Here is a 15,913-nt window from a genome sequence, read left to right on the forward strand (position 1 = left end):
GCAGACTCTCAACCGCTGCGCCACCAGGGAAGCCCTATCTTCCTCATTTTTAAGTTGAATTATCTATATAATTTTACTTTCGTTCTACTTTTTCATTATAAAAGAATTTAAGGCTATCAGTTTTTCTCTAGTACTGCTTTAGCTGGGTCTCATGGTTTTTGTTATAAAGTATTTGCCTTGCCGTTACTCTCTAGATAATTTATAATTTCAGTTTTTATTTTTCTCCTTGTTTCATGGGTTGTATAGAAGAATGGTCCTTAATTTCTACGTAGAAAGTTTTCCATGGCATCTCTTAATAGTCTATTTCTAGTTTTATTGGATTATCATCAGAGGGTAAGAGCTATAAAACTCTAATTATTGTAGTAAACTGAAGTTTCTTAATGTCTAGCTAAGTGATTTTTTTAAAATATTTTATATACATTCAAAAATGTATATTCTCTTTCTAAAATGTAAAATTTTATGTCTACATATATATTAAATTACATTTACTGTATGTTAAAAATATTAAGTTATTCTGTTGACTGAAATATTCAAGTTCTTTGCACATTTCCTTTTTGGAGTCTATTTGATATACCAAATATCCCTCTATAATTGTATTATAACCAACTTCACCCTAAATTTTTGTTTTACATGTTTCACAGCGATGGTTTTGGTGCCTGAAGGTATATAACTGTTCTCTTAGTAAACTGTACCTACTAGATTCTTTTAAAGACAAAATGATAGAAGTTGAGGTTCTGATTATGCCATCTGTTTACAGCACTATTTCTAGAATGGTGCCCTTTATACGGATTCTATATTGCTTCTATTTTATGTTATTTTTTTGGCTGCGAGGCATGTGGGATCTCAGCTCCCGACCACGGATCAAACCCACACCCCCTGCTTTGGAAGGCGAAGTCTTAACCATTGGACCACCAGGGAAGCCCCTTTATAGGGATTCGAAATGTATGTTTCCAAATCTCTCTCTCTATCCATGAACTACATTCTTCAAATCCTACTGCCTCCACAAAGATTTTCCTAATGAAGAAAGAGAGAAATGCAGAGTCTAATCTGCTTATATAATGTGCTTTAGAAAATTATGATTGTGGTCCTGACCAAAGTATTGTTGCAATCACCCTCTTCATGCTCAACTTGATCCTTTCTAATTCTTTATTTCAACTATTCTAAGGTATTTATAATACCTTGGTGCCTTGCATTAGTTACTTGATAACATGCCTTAACTCATCCATTGTAATGTACTTTAGGGCAAAAATAATAATAACTAATTATTTTCTGAGTGGTATTGGGCATTACACATATTAACTCCCTTTAATTACAATCCTATCAGGTAAGAACTATTATTATCCCCATTTTACAGGTGAGGAGACTGAAGCTCATTAAGGGTTAAATATCTTGCCTAAGATCTTGCAGCCAGCAAGTTGCAGAACTAGAGTTCTGATTTGTCTTTTCCCCATAATGACTTATAACAGGAATAAGGCATGAGAGACAAAGGAGTAGAAAAAGATTGCAGGAAAAATGAAGAACTTTGGAGGTCACTATAAAGTCTTTGGTTTTAAATGTGAGGGGTATGAAAAGTTCTTAACGGGTATTCATAGAAGGGTGATGTGATATGATTTCTGTTTTAACAGGATCCCTGTGGCTGCAGTATAGAGCACAGACTCTAGGGATATAACAGTGCAAGGTGGATCAGTTGGGAGAGCTATTGTAATAATCCAGGAAAGATGATGGTGCATGGGCCAGAGTGGGAAAGATGGGTGTGGTGACAAAGGGCTGGATTCTGGATATATTTGGAAGGTAGAACCAATAAGATTTTCTGGCATATCGTTTATGGGATGTGAGAAAGAAGAGCCAAGAAAGACGCCAGTCTATTTGGCCTAGAGAAACTGTAACATAGGAATTGTCATTTACCGAGATGGAGAAGTATTAAATACAATATTTCAAATGAGAACTCTTGGGGGCTTCCCTGGTGGCGCAGTGGTTGGGAGGCCGCCTGCCGATGCAGCGGACACGGGTTTGTGCCCCGGTCCGGGAGGATCCCATGTGCCGCACAGCGGCTGGGCCCGTGAGCCCTGGCCACTGGGTCTGCGCATCCGGAGCCTGTGCTCCGCGACGGGAGAGACCACAACAGTGAGAGGCCTGTGTACCGCAAAAAAAAAAAAAAATGAGAACTCTTGTTTATGACCATTTACTTATGAAAACTGAATAGGTAACTAAGGAACAAAGACGACTGTGCTATTAACCATACATTGGTATTTTTATTCTCTATGTTCTATAAGTCAGAAGACACAGTTCATGAGATGTCAAAGGTTAAGTCCATTTATTAGCCTAAATGGCATATGCAGTGGTTTCGATCAGGGATCAAGAAACAACAGCCCATGGGTGGCTGCCTGTTTTAGTAAGTAAAGTTTTTTACTGGAACATAGCCAAGCTATTCATTTCCATATTGTCTACCGCTGCTTTCTAACTACAGCAGTTACAACTGGGACCTTATGGCTGACTGGCAAGCCAAAAATATTTACTATCTGACACTTTAAGAAACAATTTTCTAATCTCTGGCTTAGATTTAGACAGGAATAATTCAAAATTGTGTTAAATAAATTGAATTAGGTTGATTGCAATATGTCTTTTAACAGCCAGGTGATCAGGAATATTTTATCAGAATTCAGATTAGTAGCATTTCTTTCTGCACAGACATTAGAAAATATTTTTAAAAAGTTATTGAACAGGGCTTCCCTGGTGGTGCAGTGGTTGAGAGTCTGCCTGCCGATGCAGGGGACAAGGGTTCGTGCCCCGGTCTGGGAAGATCCCACATGCCGCGGAGCGGCTGGGCCTGTGAGCCATGGCCGCCAAGAAAGACGCCAGTCTATTTGGCCTAGAGAAACTGTAACATAGGAATTGTCATTTACCGAGATGGAGAAGTATTAAATACAATATTTCAAATGAGAACTCTTGGGGGCTTCCCTGGTGGCGCAGTGGTTGGGAGGCCGCCTGCCGATGCAGCGGACACGGGTTTGTGCCCCGGTCCGGGAGGATCCCATGTGCCGCACAGCGGCTGGGCCCGTGAGCCCTGGCCACTGGGTCTGCGCATCCGGAGCCTGTGCTCCGCGACGGGAGAGACCACAACAGTGAGAGGCCTGTGTACCGCAAAAAAAAAAAAAAATGAGAACTCTTGTTTATGACCATTTACTTATGAAAACTGAATAGGTAACTAAGGAACAAAGACGACTGTGCTATTAACCATACATTGGTATTTTTATTCTCTATGTTCTATAAGTCAGAAGACACAGTTCATGAGATGTCAAAGGTTAAGTCCATTTATTAGCCTAAATGGCATATGCAGTGGTTTCGATCAGGGATCAAGAAACAACAGCCCATGGGTGGCTGCCTGTTTTAGTAAGTAAAGTTTTTTACTGGAACATAGCCAAGCTATTCATTTCCATATTGTCTACCGCTGCTTTCTAACTACAGCAGTTACAACTGGGACCTTATGGCTGACTGGCAAGCCAAAAATATTTACTATCTGACACTTTAAGAAACAATTTTCTAATCTCTGGCTTAGATTTAGACAGGAATAATTCAAAATTGTGTTAAATAAATTGAATTAGGTTGATTGCAATATGTCTTTTAACAGCCAGGTGATCAGGAATATTTTATCAGAATTCAGATTAGTAGCATTTCTTTCTGCACAGACATTAGAAAATATTTTTAAAAAGTTATTGAACAGGGCTTCCCTGGTGGTGCAGTGGTTGAGAGTCTGCCTGCCGATGCAGGGGACAAGGGTTCGTGCCCCGGTCTGGGAAGATCCCACATGCCGCGGAGCGGCTGGGCCTGTGAGCCATGGCCGCCGAGCCTGTGCGTCCGGAGCCTGTGCTCCGCAACGGGAGAGGCCACAGCAGTGAGAGGTCCGCGTACCGAAAAAAAAAAAAAAAAAAAGTTACTGAACAATTTAGGATGGAGCCAGTAATTTATATTTTGTCTTTTTAACTAAAGGAAGCTTTTGTTTTTTTACAATATATGTGTAATAAAAAAAATGTCTATAATAGTAACATTTTCTGGGAAACACATAGGCCATTAATAGATTGGCAGCACAGAATTATGAAATAAGCATGCATCTCAGATTCAAATAAATCTATTTAAATCCTTGTTCTTCAATTTACTGGCTATTTGGCTATGGATTTATAGCTTATTAAATCTCCCTTAGTTTCAATTTCTCATACAAAAAAATTGGAATGATAGTAACTTGAACACAAAGTTTTTATGAGAATTAATGAGCCAGTGCTTATAAAGTACCTAATACAGTAGCGTGACATAATGAGCACTGAATAAATGTCTTCTCCTTTAAAAAATTTACCAGGAAAAAAGAAAACAAAAAGGACTCTAAATCTTATTGAGAAAACAGGTGATCATAAAGGGGTCTATTACACTGTAGTTACTTTTTCTAATATCCTCTTTAGGTATCATGTTAATTCAAAAATATCAAACATTAATTGAAAATAAAAGTCTCCTTTTTATTTCTCATTTTTAATAAAGAAAGGAAAAAATGGTCAATGCATATTTGCAGCTCTGAACTCAGACATATGACATGTTTAGAGTATTCTCACAGTGGCAAACATTGTTAATAGTTCAACCATATGTTCCCTAAGTGGACATTAAATAGGTTTTAGTAAAAATAAAGGTGAAGCATCATAATTTAAACTTAACAATAAGCAATGAGCTACATGAAACTTTAATTTGCCATTTACAAGATCCATTTAACATTTTTGTAATCTATTTATTTGTCTAGTTGAGCCTTGCTGTTAAAACAAGGGATGAATTATACAAATAAATACAACTTAAGAATTTGACATGTAGCATCCTAAATGATACCAATCCTGAACATTCAAAAGAGAAAGTGGAAAAAACAATTTAATGTGACGCAGCTAAGTAAACAAAAAAGGGCCTGGTAACCGTCCTTTCTAATAATCACAAAATTCTCTTTGCTGTTAGCTTCTCCATTGGTAAAATAGATAATATTACATCCTCAGTTTGGGGAGGGGAAAGGGTATAGCATTTTAATCTCCTTGTTGCTCTTTTTCCAAATCTTGGAATTTTATACACTTTGCCTAAGTCTTCCTAAATAAAAAGCAAATACTAGTCCAGAATTTGGATATTTCTTGATTTCCCTTCTTCAATAACAAGATCACCATCCTCTTTCTAATTTTTCATAAAGGGAGAAAAAACTAAGAACAGAGGAAAAAGAAACACTAAAAGCCATAAGTCATGTTCATTTTAAGACAATGACTTAATGGAACCAGTTTTCACTCATAGTCTATTTTTTCCTGCAACAGAAACGCACTGGTGCAGGACTTGCTACTTGAGCCACCACTTCTGTCTTTCACACTCTTGGCCTCACAATTCTTAATATTTTCCAGACAGCTTCTTGCAGTCAAATCCCATTAGCCATGTTTGTTCAAGTGTACAGATTGAATCAGAAGAGGTGTAGGGGCAGACAGGCCAGAAGACTAGAGAAGGTAAGAAGGAACTGATTGCTAATCACACAGAGGTGGTCAGGGAATCCACGGGGGTTACAAGTTCAAGCTCTGGAGTCAGGTGGGGAGAGCCCCTGGCATTTCCCAGCAATCACCCAGCTGCTTTAGGAAGAGTTCAGATCCATTCTCTACAATGAGTATAACAGATAACCTACGGCTGATGCCCAGAAGGCTGAGGTTAATTTTCTCCTTTTGTGCAATGAGGCTTAAGCGGAAAGTCAAGCTGGCCTGTGAGGAGAAATGGAAGTGTGGGGTGTCTCCCTTCCTTTAATTTTTGTGTCCAAAAGAAAAAAGAGTTTTTATTTTTTAAAAATGCAAATATTATTACATACTAATAACTAGAGAGGAGACAAGTAAATTACAAACCCCGAAGAACTGAAAATTATTCCAGTAAAGCCTCACTTTTCTGGGCTCCTTTCTAATTTTGTCCTGAATTTTAAACACTAACTAGGGACACTTTTTTTTTCCCCCCATAATGATTGAATTAAAATATATATAGATTTGGGACTTCCCTGGTGGCACAGTGGTTGGGAGTCTGCCTGCCAGTGCAGGGGACAAGGGTTCAATCCTTGGTCCGGGAAGATCCCACATGCTGCAGAACAACTAAGCCCGTGCACCACAACTACTGAGCTTGTGCTCTATAGAGCCCGTGAGCCACAACTGCTGAGCCTGCGTGTCGCAACTGCTGAGGCCTGCATGCCTGGAGCCCGTGCTCCACAACAGAAGAGGCCACCGCAGTGAGAAGCCCACACACCGCAGCAAAGAGTAGCCCCCACTTGCCACAACTACAGAAATCCCATGTGCAGCAACGAAGACCCAACGCAACCAAAAATAAATAAAATTGATTCTTAAAAAAAAAAACAAACATATATATATATATATATATATATATATATATATTTAACATGTTACAATATCCCCCAAATCAGCCATAAGGAAAACTTCTGTATAACTAAGTGACTTTACATGAAAAGGTTTAATCAGCATTCTGAACATAAAATGAAAGCACCACAACAATTCTGCATTTACCTTGTATATTACCTCTTTGATAAGCATATATCCTGAGGAAATGGTGTTTATAAGTGATGTTATGATAATAGCTTGATGTTTTAAAACTGATTTCTTAAACTAGTGCAGTAAGAAAAGACTATGAAAGCTGGGTTCTCATTATGTGGTTGTACATGCCCTGTGGAGGTAAGCGGACTTTCTCCCTTCTTCTGTTAGAAAACGAAAAAGTTAAAATATATTAGTAAACATTTTCTAATGGTTCTTCATTGGGGAGAAAAAAGCAAAGGGAAACATTGAGGGAAGCTCTTGAGAAAATTTTGTAGGAGTATTCTGTTCATTCTGGTTTTATTTCAACAACTACATTCTTTCACCATTATTTTAAAATAAGTGACAACTTAAGGCTCTAATTTCAAGTTTTTCAACTTGTTGCTCTGGAGTGTCTGATCTTTAAACTCAGAATTGTTCTATTTTCTTTCATTCCTGGTGACAGATATTTGTGCTTAGGAACACAGAGGAAGACCACTTTCTGATTTTAAAGCATGATCTGAGACTCTTCAAAAGATAAAGAATGAGACTGAGACCATAATTTGCAAGAGGTTCAGAAAGGAAACAGCGTATTCCTTCATAGTTCTCAAATCACTCCCAAAATAAGGGAAGAAAATGGCAGCCTAACACATCCTAATGGAAAGAAATTCAATTATTACATGGTTTCAAGTTATTAGGTTCAAGAGAAAATATTTAATTTTTATAAAATTATATTTTTTACAAATTAGTTTACATTTGTGAATCCTTAAACCAAGACTGCAGAGGACCTATGTGGCACAAATAACAAATAAAATGCTATATAAACACAGGATTTGAAAGGGCTTGCACTAGATAAGAGTAATTTTTTAATAAGGTCAATGTACAAAGTTCTCAGCAAAGTGAGGAAATCTAGGCTGATTTCAAATAAATATAGAAAAAACTTAAGGTTTCATACTTATGAAATTCCTTTTGATAACTTCTTTTCTAGGCATAAAAGATATATAAGAACTTTGAGAAGAACATACATCCATTCTCAGTGTTCATTCTCTGATCATAAGGGCTATTATTAATGGAAATTACTTAAGAATAAGCACACTGAAAGATTTACTTCCTTGCTTACTTTCCCCAGGTTTCTTTTACCCCAGTTCATACTTCCTATTTTTCTTCATTGGCCACCTTTCCTCTCCTTATTATGTCTTACCTTCTCCATGAAGTAATTACTGGAAGTAAAGGGCTGGCAATTTCCTTCTCATCTCAAGGCTCTTTCACATTTCCCTCAACACACAAAATAACAATGAATTCATATTTCGTAAGAACTTAGCACATACAGGGCAACTGAACAATGCCACTGGTATTACCTTGCTCAGTCCTCAGAAGAAGCCTGGGTACGTACTATTATTTTTTATTCTTTATGTTTTGCGGTACACGGGCCTCTCACCGCTGTGGCCTCTCCCGTTGCGGAGCACAGGCTCCGGACGCATAGGCTCAGCGGCCACGGCTCACGGACCCAGCCGCTCCGCGGAACCCGCGTCCCCTGCATCGGCAGGCGGACTCTCAACCACTGCGCCACCAGGGAAGCACGTACTATTATTATTCTGCCTACAGATAAAAGAGCCGGACCAGCTAGTTAAGAAAATTCCTGAGTTGACACTACAAGAGCTGGGACAAAAATGCTGTCAGCCTGGTTCCAAAACCTACATTCTAGCCCACTAGATTTGGCTGATATTGAGACAATATATTTTATGTAAACTCACTGTAATTATGTCTTATTTATTTTATTTTATAATCAAACCCCCATGGGATAGTTAACACATCAAACTGATGACAGCACCTTACAATGACCATGAGCTGGCAGTTTATCAAGTTACTTTGTTTGTTGATATGACAGCTGGTGACAGCAAAAACCCACAGGGGCCCTTGGTTAGAAAGAAAATCAAATGAGGAAGAAAAGTGTTAAAAGAAAGACTCTCAAAATATCACCACTTCAAGGCTCTGGATTTGAAGCCAGTGCCATCAGACACTAAATTCTACTTACGTTACCTCTATTCTAGGCTACTTAAAAGCTGCTTGCTTACTCTTCTCCCTAATCTTCCCAAAGCCTGAAAAGCACTGATTAACAAGACATTTATTAAAGAGGATGGAAATTAGTTTTTGAAATTTCAAGTCAGAAGACAAAGAGTGAGCTCACTTTGAATATAAAATTGACATTGCAATAGATAACAAACTACTTTCCCTAGACTCTCCGAAGCTGGTTTAATGGGAGCAGTTTTTTTAAAGGCTGCTTTGAAGTCTATGGTATGGCTGAATGGACTGCGTCTCAGAGGTCTGACATGATTGGATATTCTTTGGTAAGACACCAATCTAGATCTGTATTCCATCAACAAAATTAGTTAGTTGTACTATCTGAATTATAGCTAAGGTTCTTTCCACCTCTACTCTACATTTGCTTGTTTCGCTATCCAAGCCTACCTAACAAACTCAAGCTCCCCAAGGAAAACACTTTAATCAGATTCATTGATGCATCATTCATTATTGCCAAAACTTAAGATTTACTTTATGAAAAAAAAATCTGTTGACTGATTATATCTCTTTAACCAACTTGGTCTGCCTCAATTAACAACTCAAGTTCTGGGTCCTCAGTTCCTTCTTTCCTTAACCTTTGCTGCTCTTCTTGATCTTCTGCCATTAAAAAAAATACATTTTAACTTCCTTGTTTCTATGCTTTCCTTATATGATATCTTCTTATATGATTTTTTAAATGTTCTGGTCTTCATATTATAGTTATTCTTGATTTCTTTTTCCTTTTTTTTTTTTTTGTTGTTGTTCTTTATCAGTTTCTCCATGTTTTTTGGCCAACTGTTCTTATTCCCTTCCATCGTTTATTTCTGTCCTCTAATAGTTGTTCTTTCTTTCTTTCCTTGCCTTTTTAGCTCCTTTCCTCTTAAGGATCTGTATTAAACTTAGTTTCATCTACATTTTAAGAAAAGAATACTTTTTCCACCAAAAGTATTCACACTATCACAGTTCTGGATCTTCCTCACTAAGAACACAGAGTTTAGGAGGAAAGGGTTTCTGGGGTTTCTGTATCCATCTCTTCCTGGGTACACTCAACAGGAGTACAATTACCACTTCTCATGAAGGTTTATTAGGTATATGACCTATATGTCAGCCGGATCAAGCCAGTAAATACTCGTGGCATGTGGTCAATAGAAAGTGGTAGGGGAAGTGGAAGAAACATTCAACAACCAGTTCTGAGCTGACCAGACAGAACAAGGGAATCTCTTACCCAGTTAGGCAGCTTCAGTTACAAGTCAGAGAAAACCCAACGTAGTCTGGTTGAAATAAGAAAGGCTAACATAAAGGAAAACTGCCTAAGTAGCAACGTCAGCAAGAACCTCTATTCTTTCAGTCTTTTCATTGCCGTCTATGGTATTAGTTTTGTTCTAGACATGGCTCCTCTCATGAACTCAGCAGACCCTAGGACTACATGCCCTTTGCTCACATGCAACAAAAACACGCGTTCCCAGCAAAAGATTTGATCAGACTGGTCTAGGTCACACACCTTCTTCTCAACCAGTCACTGTGGAAGGAGAAGTGGAATGCAGTGATTTGCTAATCCTACTCTATGTACTCCACCTCTGGATCCTGGGTAGACAGCTCCAGGAACCACATGGTTTCAGAGAAGCAGCAACGAGGAACTGTATTCTGGGAAGGCAACCAGCAAATGTCCACTGCACGAGGCAAAGCTGAATGCGCTAGTGCAAAATAACAAGCTGTAATTTACTTATTAATATATGTTCTTTTTTCCACAGAGTTATTTTGCTAATTATAAGATTACAAAAAAATGAGTTAACACATTTTACTTTACGAAAATAGAGTTCCTTTTTATTCTTTTATAATCAATTCCTTTAGGACTCTTTCTGAGAATGTTCACCCCAACACAGTTTCCTATTATTATTATTAAATAATTTAAATGTTTTTACTGTAAAATAATGAGAAGAAGAAACACAATAATAACAAACTACAACAAATGATTATTTGAGAAAATAATGATATTCTTGTAGGAGAAGAGTGCTTAAAGACTAATTAGTGAATTTTTTAAAAAAAATATTTATTTATTTGGCTGTGCCGGGTCTTAGTTGCAACAGGCGGGCTCCTTAGTTGTGGCATGCAAACTCTTAGTTGTGGCATGCATGTGGGATCTAGTTTCCTGACCAGGGATCAAGCCCAGGCCTCCTGCACCACCAGGCAAGTCCCATGAATATTTTTAAAAAGTAATATAACGCCACTTTAAACAAACATACAGGAAAAATCACTTTTAAAAGTGAGAAGAGAAAGAAGAATCACATTTCATAAGTGAGCAACTATCACTGTTCTCTCCTATTCCCAATCTCATTATATCTCTTTTTACTAAGTACTAAATAAAGACCTTATAAAATTAAAGGCCAGGACACTAATAACTAAACACACAGAAAAGTAATTTGCCTGGTCATTTGTGGATGGGCAGGGGTGAGGAGGTGAGGGCCAATTTGACAACAGTAGTTATTTATAGATACTTAGACCATACACGGGTATTGTATTCAAATAAATGCATGTCAATCCTTAGTCCTTCAAAAAGACCACATGTATTTTCTTAGAGCTTCTGAATGTCAATTTCAAAAGAATTCTCCCCATTACCGTAGAATACCTTTATTTTCTCAGTACTTTAAAATAGAAGAAAGAAAAGAAAAATAGAATGTTATCTGCAACAATGAGTCATCAGCCACTGCAGCTCTACAACACCCAGGTCTTCCCCTGTCTCTGCAGCCCTTCAAAAGAGGAAGACTATCTTTTAATGACGCACATAAATCCCTGCACTGCCTGGCTGAAAAGCATAATTAATTCTGGTCTTTTTATGCTTAATGAAACACCTTGCTCACATGACAGCAGTGGGTTTGAGCTTCTCGTGTATACCTAAAATAGGGAAAGCCCTAGCAACAACCCAGTTCTACTCAAAATGCTGTGTAAGTCACGGTAGTATGAATTCTGCTACTACTTCCAAATGTATCTCTCATGACAAGCAAATCACTCTAAAGAAAACTCACAATCAACCACCTGCATGAACAGTTTTTTTTAAACTTTTAAAAGTGTGGAATGTTTTATTTTTCGAATTCTTGGCAGTAAACACATGCTTTTATTTCTCAACTTGTGGCTGCGATAGAAGGGTATTTAAACAACCTAATCTCTTAGATGCAGCTGCTCAATATCATTTCCCTTTATTAGAATAATTTTTCATATTTTAATATACACTTACATGCTGCATTTCGAAGGCTATTACTCCACTGAGAATTTCAAAACAAATTTTCAAGGTTACATTTCAAAACACAAATAATATGGGTAAACTTTTTAGAAAGAAATTTAACTGAAAGATTTACCTTAAAAAATCTACTCCTCTTTATAATGTTTAATTATTCTAGCCCTATTTGAGGAGTCTTGAAAGCAAATGCCTACTTTTCAAACACGTTACTACTGCTGTAAATGCAGTTTCTTTGCTTTAATTATAGAATGTATACAGAACATGTGAATAATGAAATAAGAATTCCTCTCACCTGTTTGGGAGTAACCCCAGGCATGCGAATATCCAATGCAAAATCTGATGAATCAACAGGAATTACTGGTCTGGTGGTACCAAGACATTCATTAGAAAATGAGCTGGTAGTTTCTTTAAACCTGAAAAAAGAAGACAATTTCAATATCCTTGAACATAATGGTATCTTATGTTCACCTGGACGTGAGAAAGGGAAAAAAAAAAGGAATTCTGTGACTTTAAAGATTGTTGATTTACACCCAATGAAAAGATGTAATAACCACATAACATTCTATAATATTCTCAGAACTGCATTGTATAGTTCAAGAGCAATATATACCCAACTTGAGAGCAAAACATAATCAAAGCAACCTAGCAGCCTACATTTAAAACTTAATTCAATAAAAATCTGTCAAATATACATTTGTTTCTAGTTAATGAAAGTACAGTATAAATAAATTATAATTATCACAGGCCTGTCAATCCTCTAATGGCAGAAATATTAACTACAAGCCAGTAAGTGACTATTTTATGAATGTCCAGTATTACTAGTCAGCAACAAAAACCAACAGTAACATTGCTAGGCGGTGGAGTTTTATGCGGGTGGGGGGAAGATTGTGATGTGAATTACAAATGTACAGGTGCATAAATATTTAACATAGTAATTATGAGGAGTGTGTATACAGCTCAGTGTTTTCTCGTGAGCTATTACAGTCCATGATCTGCTTCTCCCCACCAGTTACCTACCTTTATATTTTATTCTTCGGGCTGTTATAAACAAGAAGGCATTCAAGTCTAAACGACTATATTGTAGTTTCTGAAATATCTTCCCAAGAGGGAGTGATTAGTATTGGAAATCACAACTTCTAAGTGGAGTTTTGAAAGCCAGTGCAGCTTGGCTACAAAACAGTGGGCTTTTTCTGCAAGGGGGACTTTTACAAGAAGTTATTGTGCTAAAATTCCAAGTGATTTCAGCAAAGTTAATCAACCATGTATATTTCTCCAACACTCCGGTTCATAAGTGATTACATTTTTCAGGAGCATGCACAGAAACCATCCAAACAACATTTCGCCTGTTTAAAAACAAAAACAAACACCCACCTCTTAAAGACAGAAAGTGGGCTTCTGAAACCCAGACAGCTGCTTCGAAAAACAAGGAGGAGAACTAGCAGGCTACGAAAGCCAGCCATGGCCACGCCGCTCCGGCCCCGCCGGGAGGACCCGGCAGCGCAGCGCTGGGCTGGGGCCGGCGGTCGGGCAGCGGCGCCGCCAGCAGCCGCTACTTCATGGCCGGGGAGCGGCGGGCGTCCGGCGACGGCCACACACCATCTGCCTGCGAGAGCTGCGAGGTGTCTGGATCAAGAGCCGCAGGCAGAACCCCGTGGGAAGGCGGTACTTTTGTCAGGTCTGCAAGCGGAAGCTCTCCTCCCTTCAGAGCTGCTTTCTGCCCTGGTGCTGGGGCTAGACGTGAGTGTTCCTTATCACTCGGGGATGACAGGGACTGTGAGCGATATCACACAAACCCACGTCAGTCATCATTCAGAACCTGCAAAAATAGAAGCAGATAATGGATGACTAACACGTTACAGCATTTGTGCTCAGCAAATCCCAGCTGAGGTTCTTCAATACATTAGTAGTTTCACAAGCTTGAGCCCAAGCCTGATGAAAATGCTGGTCTGTTGATCTCCCTCCCCCAAGACTTCAAAAACCCCCATAGCCCCTGTTCTGCCTTTTCCTCTCTCCTCCTCCCTCACAACCACTCTCTCCTTTTCTCTTCTACTTCTTTCCCCTTTTACCTCACATCCACCCCAGGCTCCGGATTTCTTCTCCTTACTTCCTATGTCACTCCCTTCCATTACCAAAAATGCGCTTAGTACCTCTGCTGAGTGTAAACAAAGATACTCCCACAAATGATAGGCTAAGGCACAAGAAAAGGAAAAAAAGAAACTAAGGCACAGACAGAGCACTTGGATACAACAGTAATCAGAAAGAAAAAGACTTTGAGAACAAAGGCATGTTTACATATATGCATCACAGAGCTACAGATCCAAGGAGAAAGATACCCTCTGCCAAGAATGATCACCACAGAAGTAATCGCTGAAGTTCTCAGAATTACTTTAAAACAAATCAAAAATCTATAGCTAACACAATATATGAAATGTAAGCACCTACTAAAAAATCCTGCATCTAATATACAAAGTAATAATTCCTTACTTATAAGGCATGCCTCCCAAAAGATATTCTTTCCTGAATAAGGTTTGGAGACTTACAATGCAATGCAATTAGAAGCAGTAAGAAGAATCTCAGCTGGCTCCCACATGAATTTTATATACAAAGGATATGATCAAAACCTTTACATCAATATAAATGACAGGCCATACGGAACTAATGCAACATCTCAACATTTTGTCAAGAGGACTCAACTAGGCTAAATTTTAAAATATTTGTGTTTAGACTTTACTCTTGTTCTGAATATATTTCAGACTATGTATCAAGTATGTACATTTTAGCAAGGTATTATTTTAAAATGTATTATTCACAATATAAAAATACATTCAAAGGAAAAGATGTCTTAAAGTTCTATTTTAATCAGTAATTATAAACACGATAAACCCATTGGCCAGATGAATAACAGTAAGAAGCAAAAATCAGTAAGATCATTAGAAGTGCTCTACAATAATAAGTTAGCCTCTAAATCATCCTCTGGAAATCACAAGATACTGAAGCTAATCTAAACAAAACAAAACAAAAAATCAAACAAACACTAAGCTAAAACAAACAAAAAAGCATGACCTAAATTTTAAGTCAGAAGAGTTCATGGTCATTGCTTTCTAGAAGAAACATACCTTACACCAAATATAAATAAAACATGATTGAATATCCAGCCTATCCAAGGATGCTTGAGGCTCACCAGCAACCAAGGACCACAGTTAATTTACACAAGCAATGACATTTTTAAAAGACTGATGATATTTGTTTGAACTTTCTCTTTGGCTTGCTATGTGAGCTTTCAGAACAAAAGCCTTTAGTTTTGTCTGAATCCTGTGGGTAAAGGAAAGAACTTATGGGGGAAGAGAAACAACTGGCCTGACGGCTATGCTATTGCTTTTGTTTACAACAAAATATAATCCTGTAAAATGACAATGCTTAACATTCCGTGAAGTTCTTCTTTTTCTTTAAATATATGTGAAGAAGAGATTATATTTTATTATTTCATGCAGAACAGGATTCAAGGACAGTCCTTCTTCTAGTTGGCAGGGAGATTTGCGATTACACAAACACTTGAAAACAAATTTAGTATTAAAATTCTCTAAAAGGAACACATCCTTAAGTACTAGTCTTTGAAAAAAATTCCACTTATCCCTCTGATTGATTTTATTACCTTTGATGTCCCTGAACTGCTCACTAAAAGAAAAGGGAACTGAAGTTGTGGGTAAAAGCAAAGTTGCTACTTGCAGCCATGAACAGAACAAAAGGTCTTACAGAAATGAAAGCTAGTTATGCTTTTCGGTTCTTGATGCCTTGTAAACTAAAGACAAAATACAAATCATCATATGAAAAAAATCATGTCTAATCATTTCATTTGTTATTTTACAATGACTGATAGTTGTGGAATATATGTGTGTGTGTATGTATGTGTATATATATATTTATATATATATATAATATTCAAATCTTAGTATTCTTGTTTAGGATAAAAAAATTCAACATAGATTTCCTTGAGATAATTCAAAAAACATACTTAATTTCATATTTTGTACAAAATATTATAATATATTTTGGAATTTTA

General features: G+C 37.6%; 1 protein-coding gene across 6 annotated transcripts in view; it reads right to left on the minus strand.

Moving 5' to 3' along the window:
- Nucleotides 1-13,669, minus strand: part of PAM (peptidylglycine alpha-amidating monooxygenase) — a 154,239-nt gene extending 140,570 nt beyond the window's left edge. Inside the window, exons 1-2 of one of the 6 annotated variants that reach the window (XM_007449913.1) lie at nt 13,225-13,669; nt 12,146-12,266 (exon numbers count right to left, since the gene is read on the minus strand). In XM_007449913.1, coding sequence (XP_007449975.1) covers nt 12,146-12,266; nt 13,225-13,313 — 210 coding nt within the window. In that variant the 5' untranslated portion in view covers nt 13,314-13,669. The remainder of the gene's footprint in view (nt 1-12,145; nt 12,267-13,224) is intronic. The other 5 variants (XM_007449910.1, XM_007449908.1, XM_007449909.1 and 2 more) reach the window with 5 other exon arrangements.
- Nucleotides 13,670-15,913: the final 2,244 nt, after the last annotated feature.

Source organism: Lipotes vexillifer, unplaced genomic scaffold, assembly GCF_000442215.2.
Source record: "Lipotes vexillifer unplaced genomic scaffold, Lipotes_vexillifer_v1.1 scaffold742, whole genome shotgun sequence".
Lineage (NCBI taxonomy): Eukaryota > Metazoa > Chordata > Mammalia > Artiodactyla > Lipotidae > Lipotes > Lipotes vexillifer.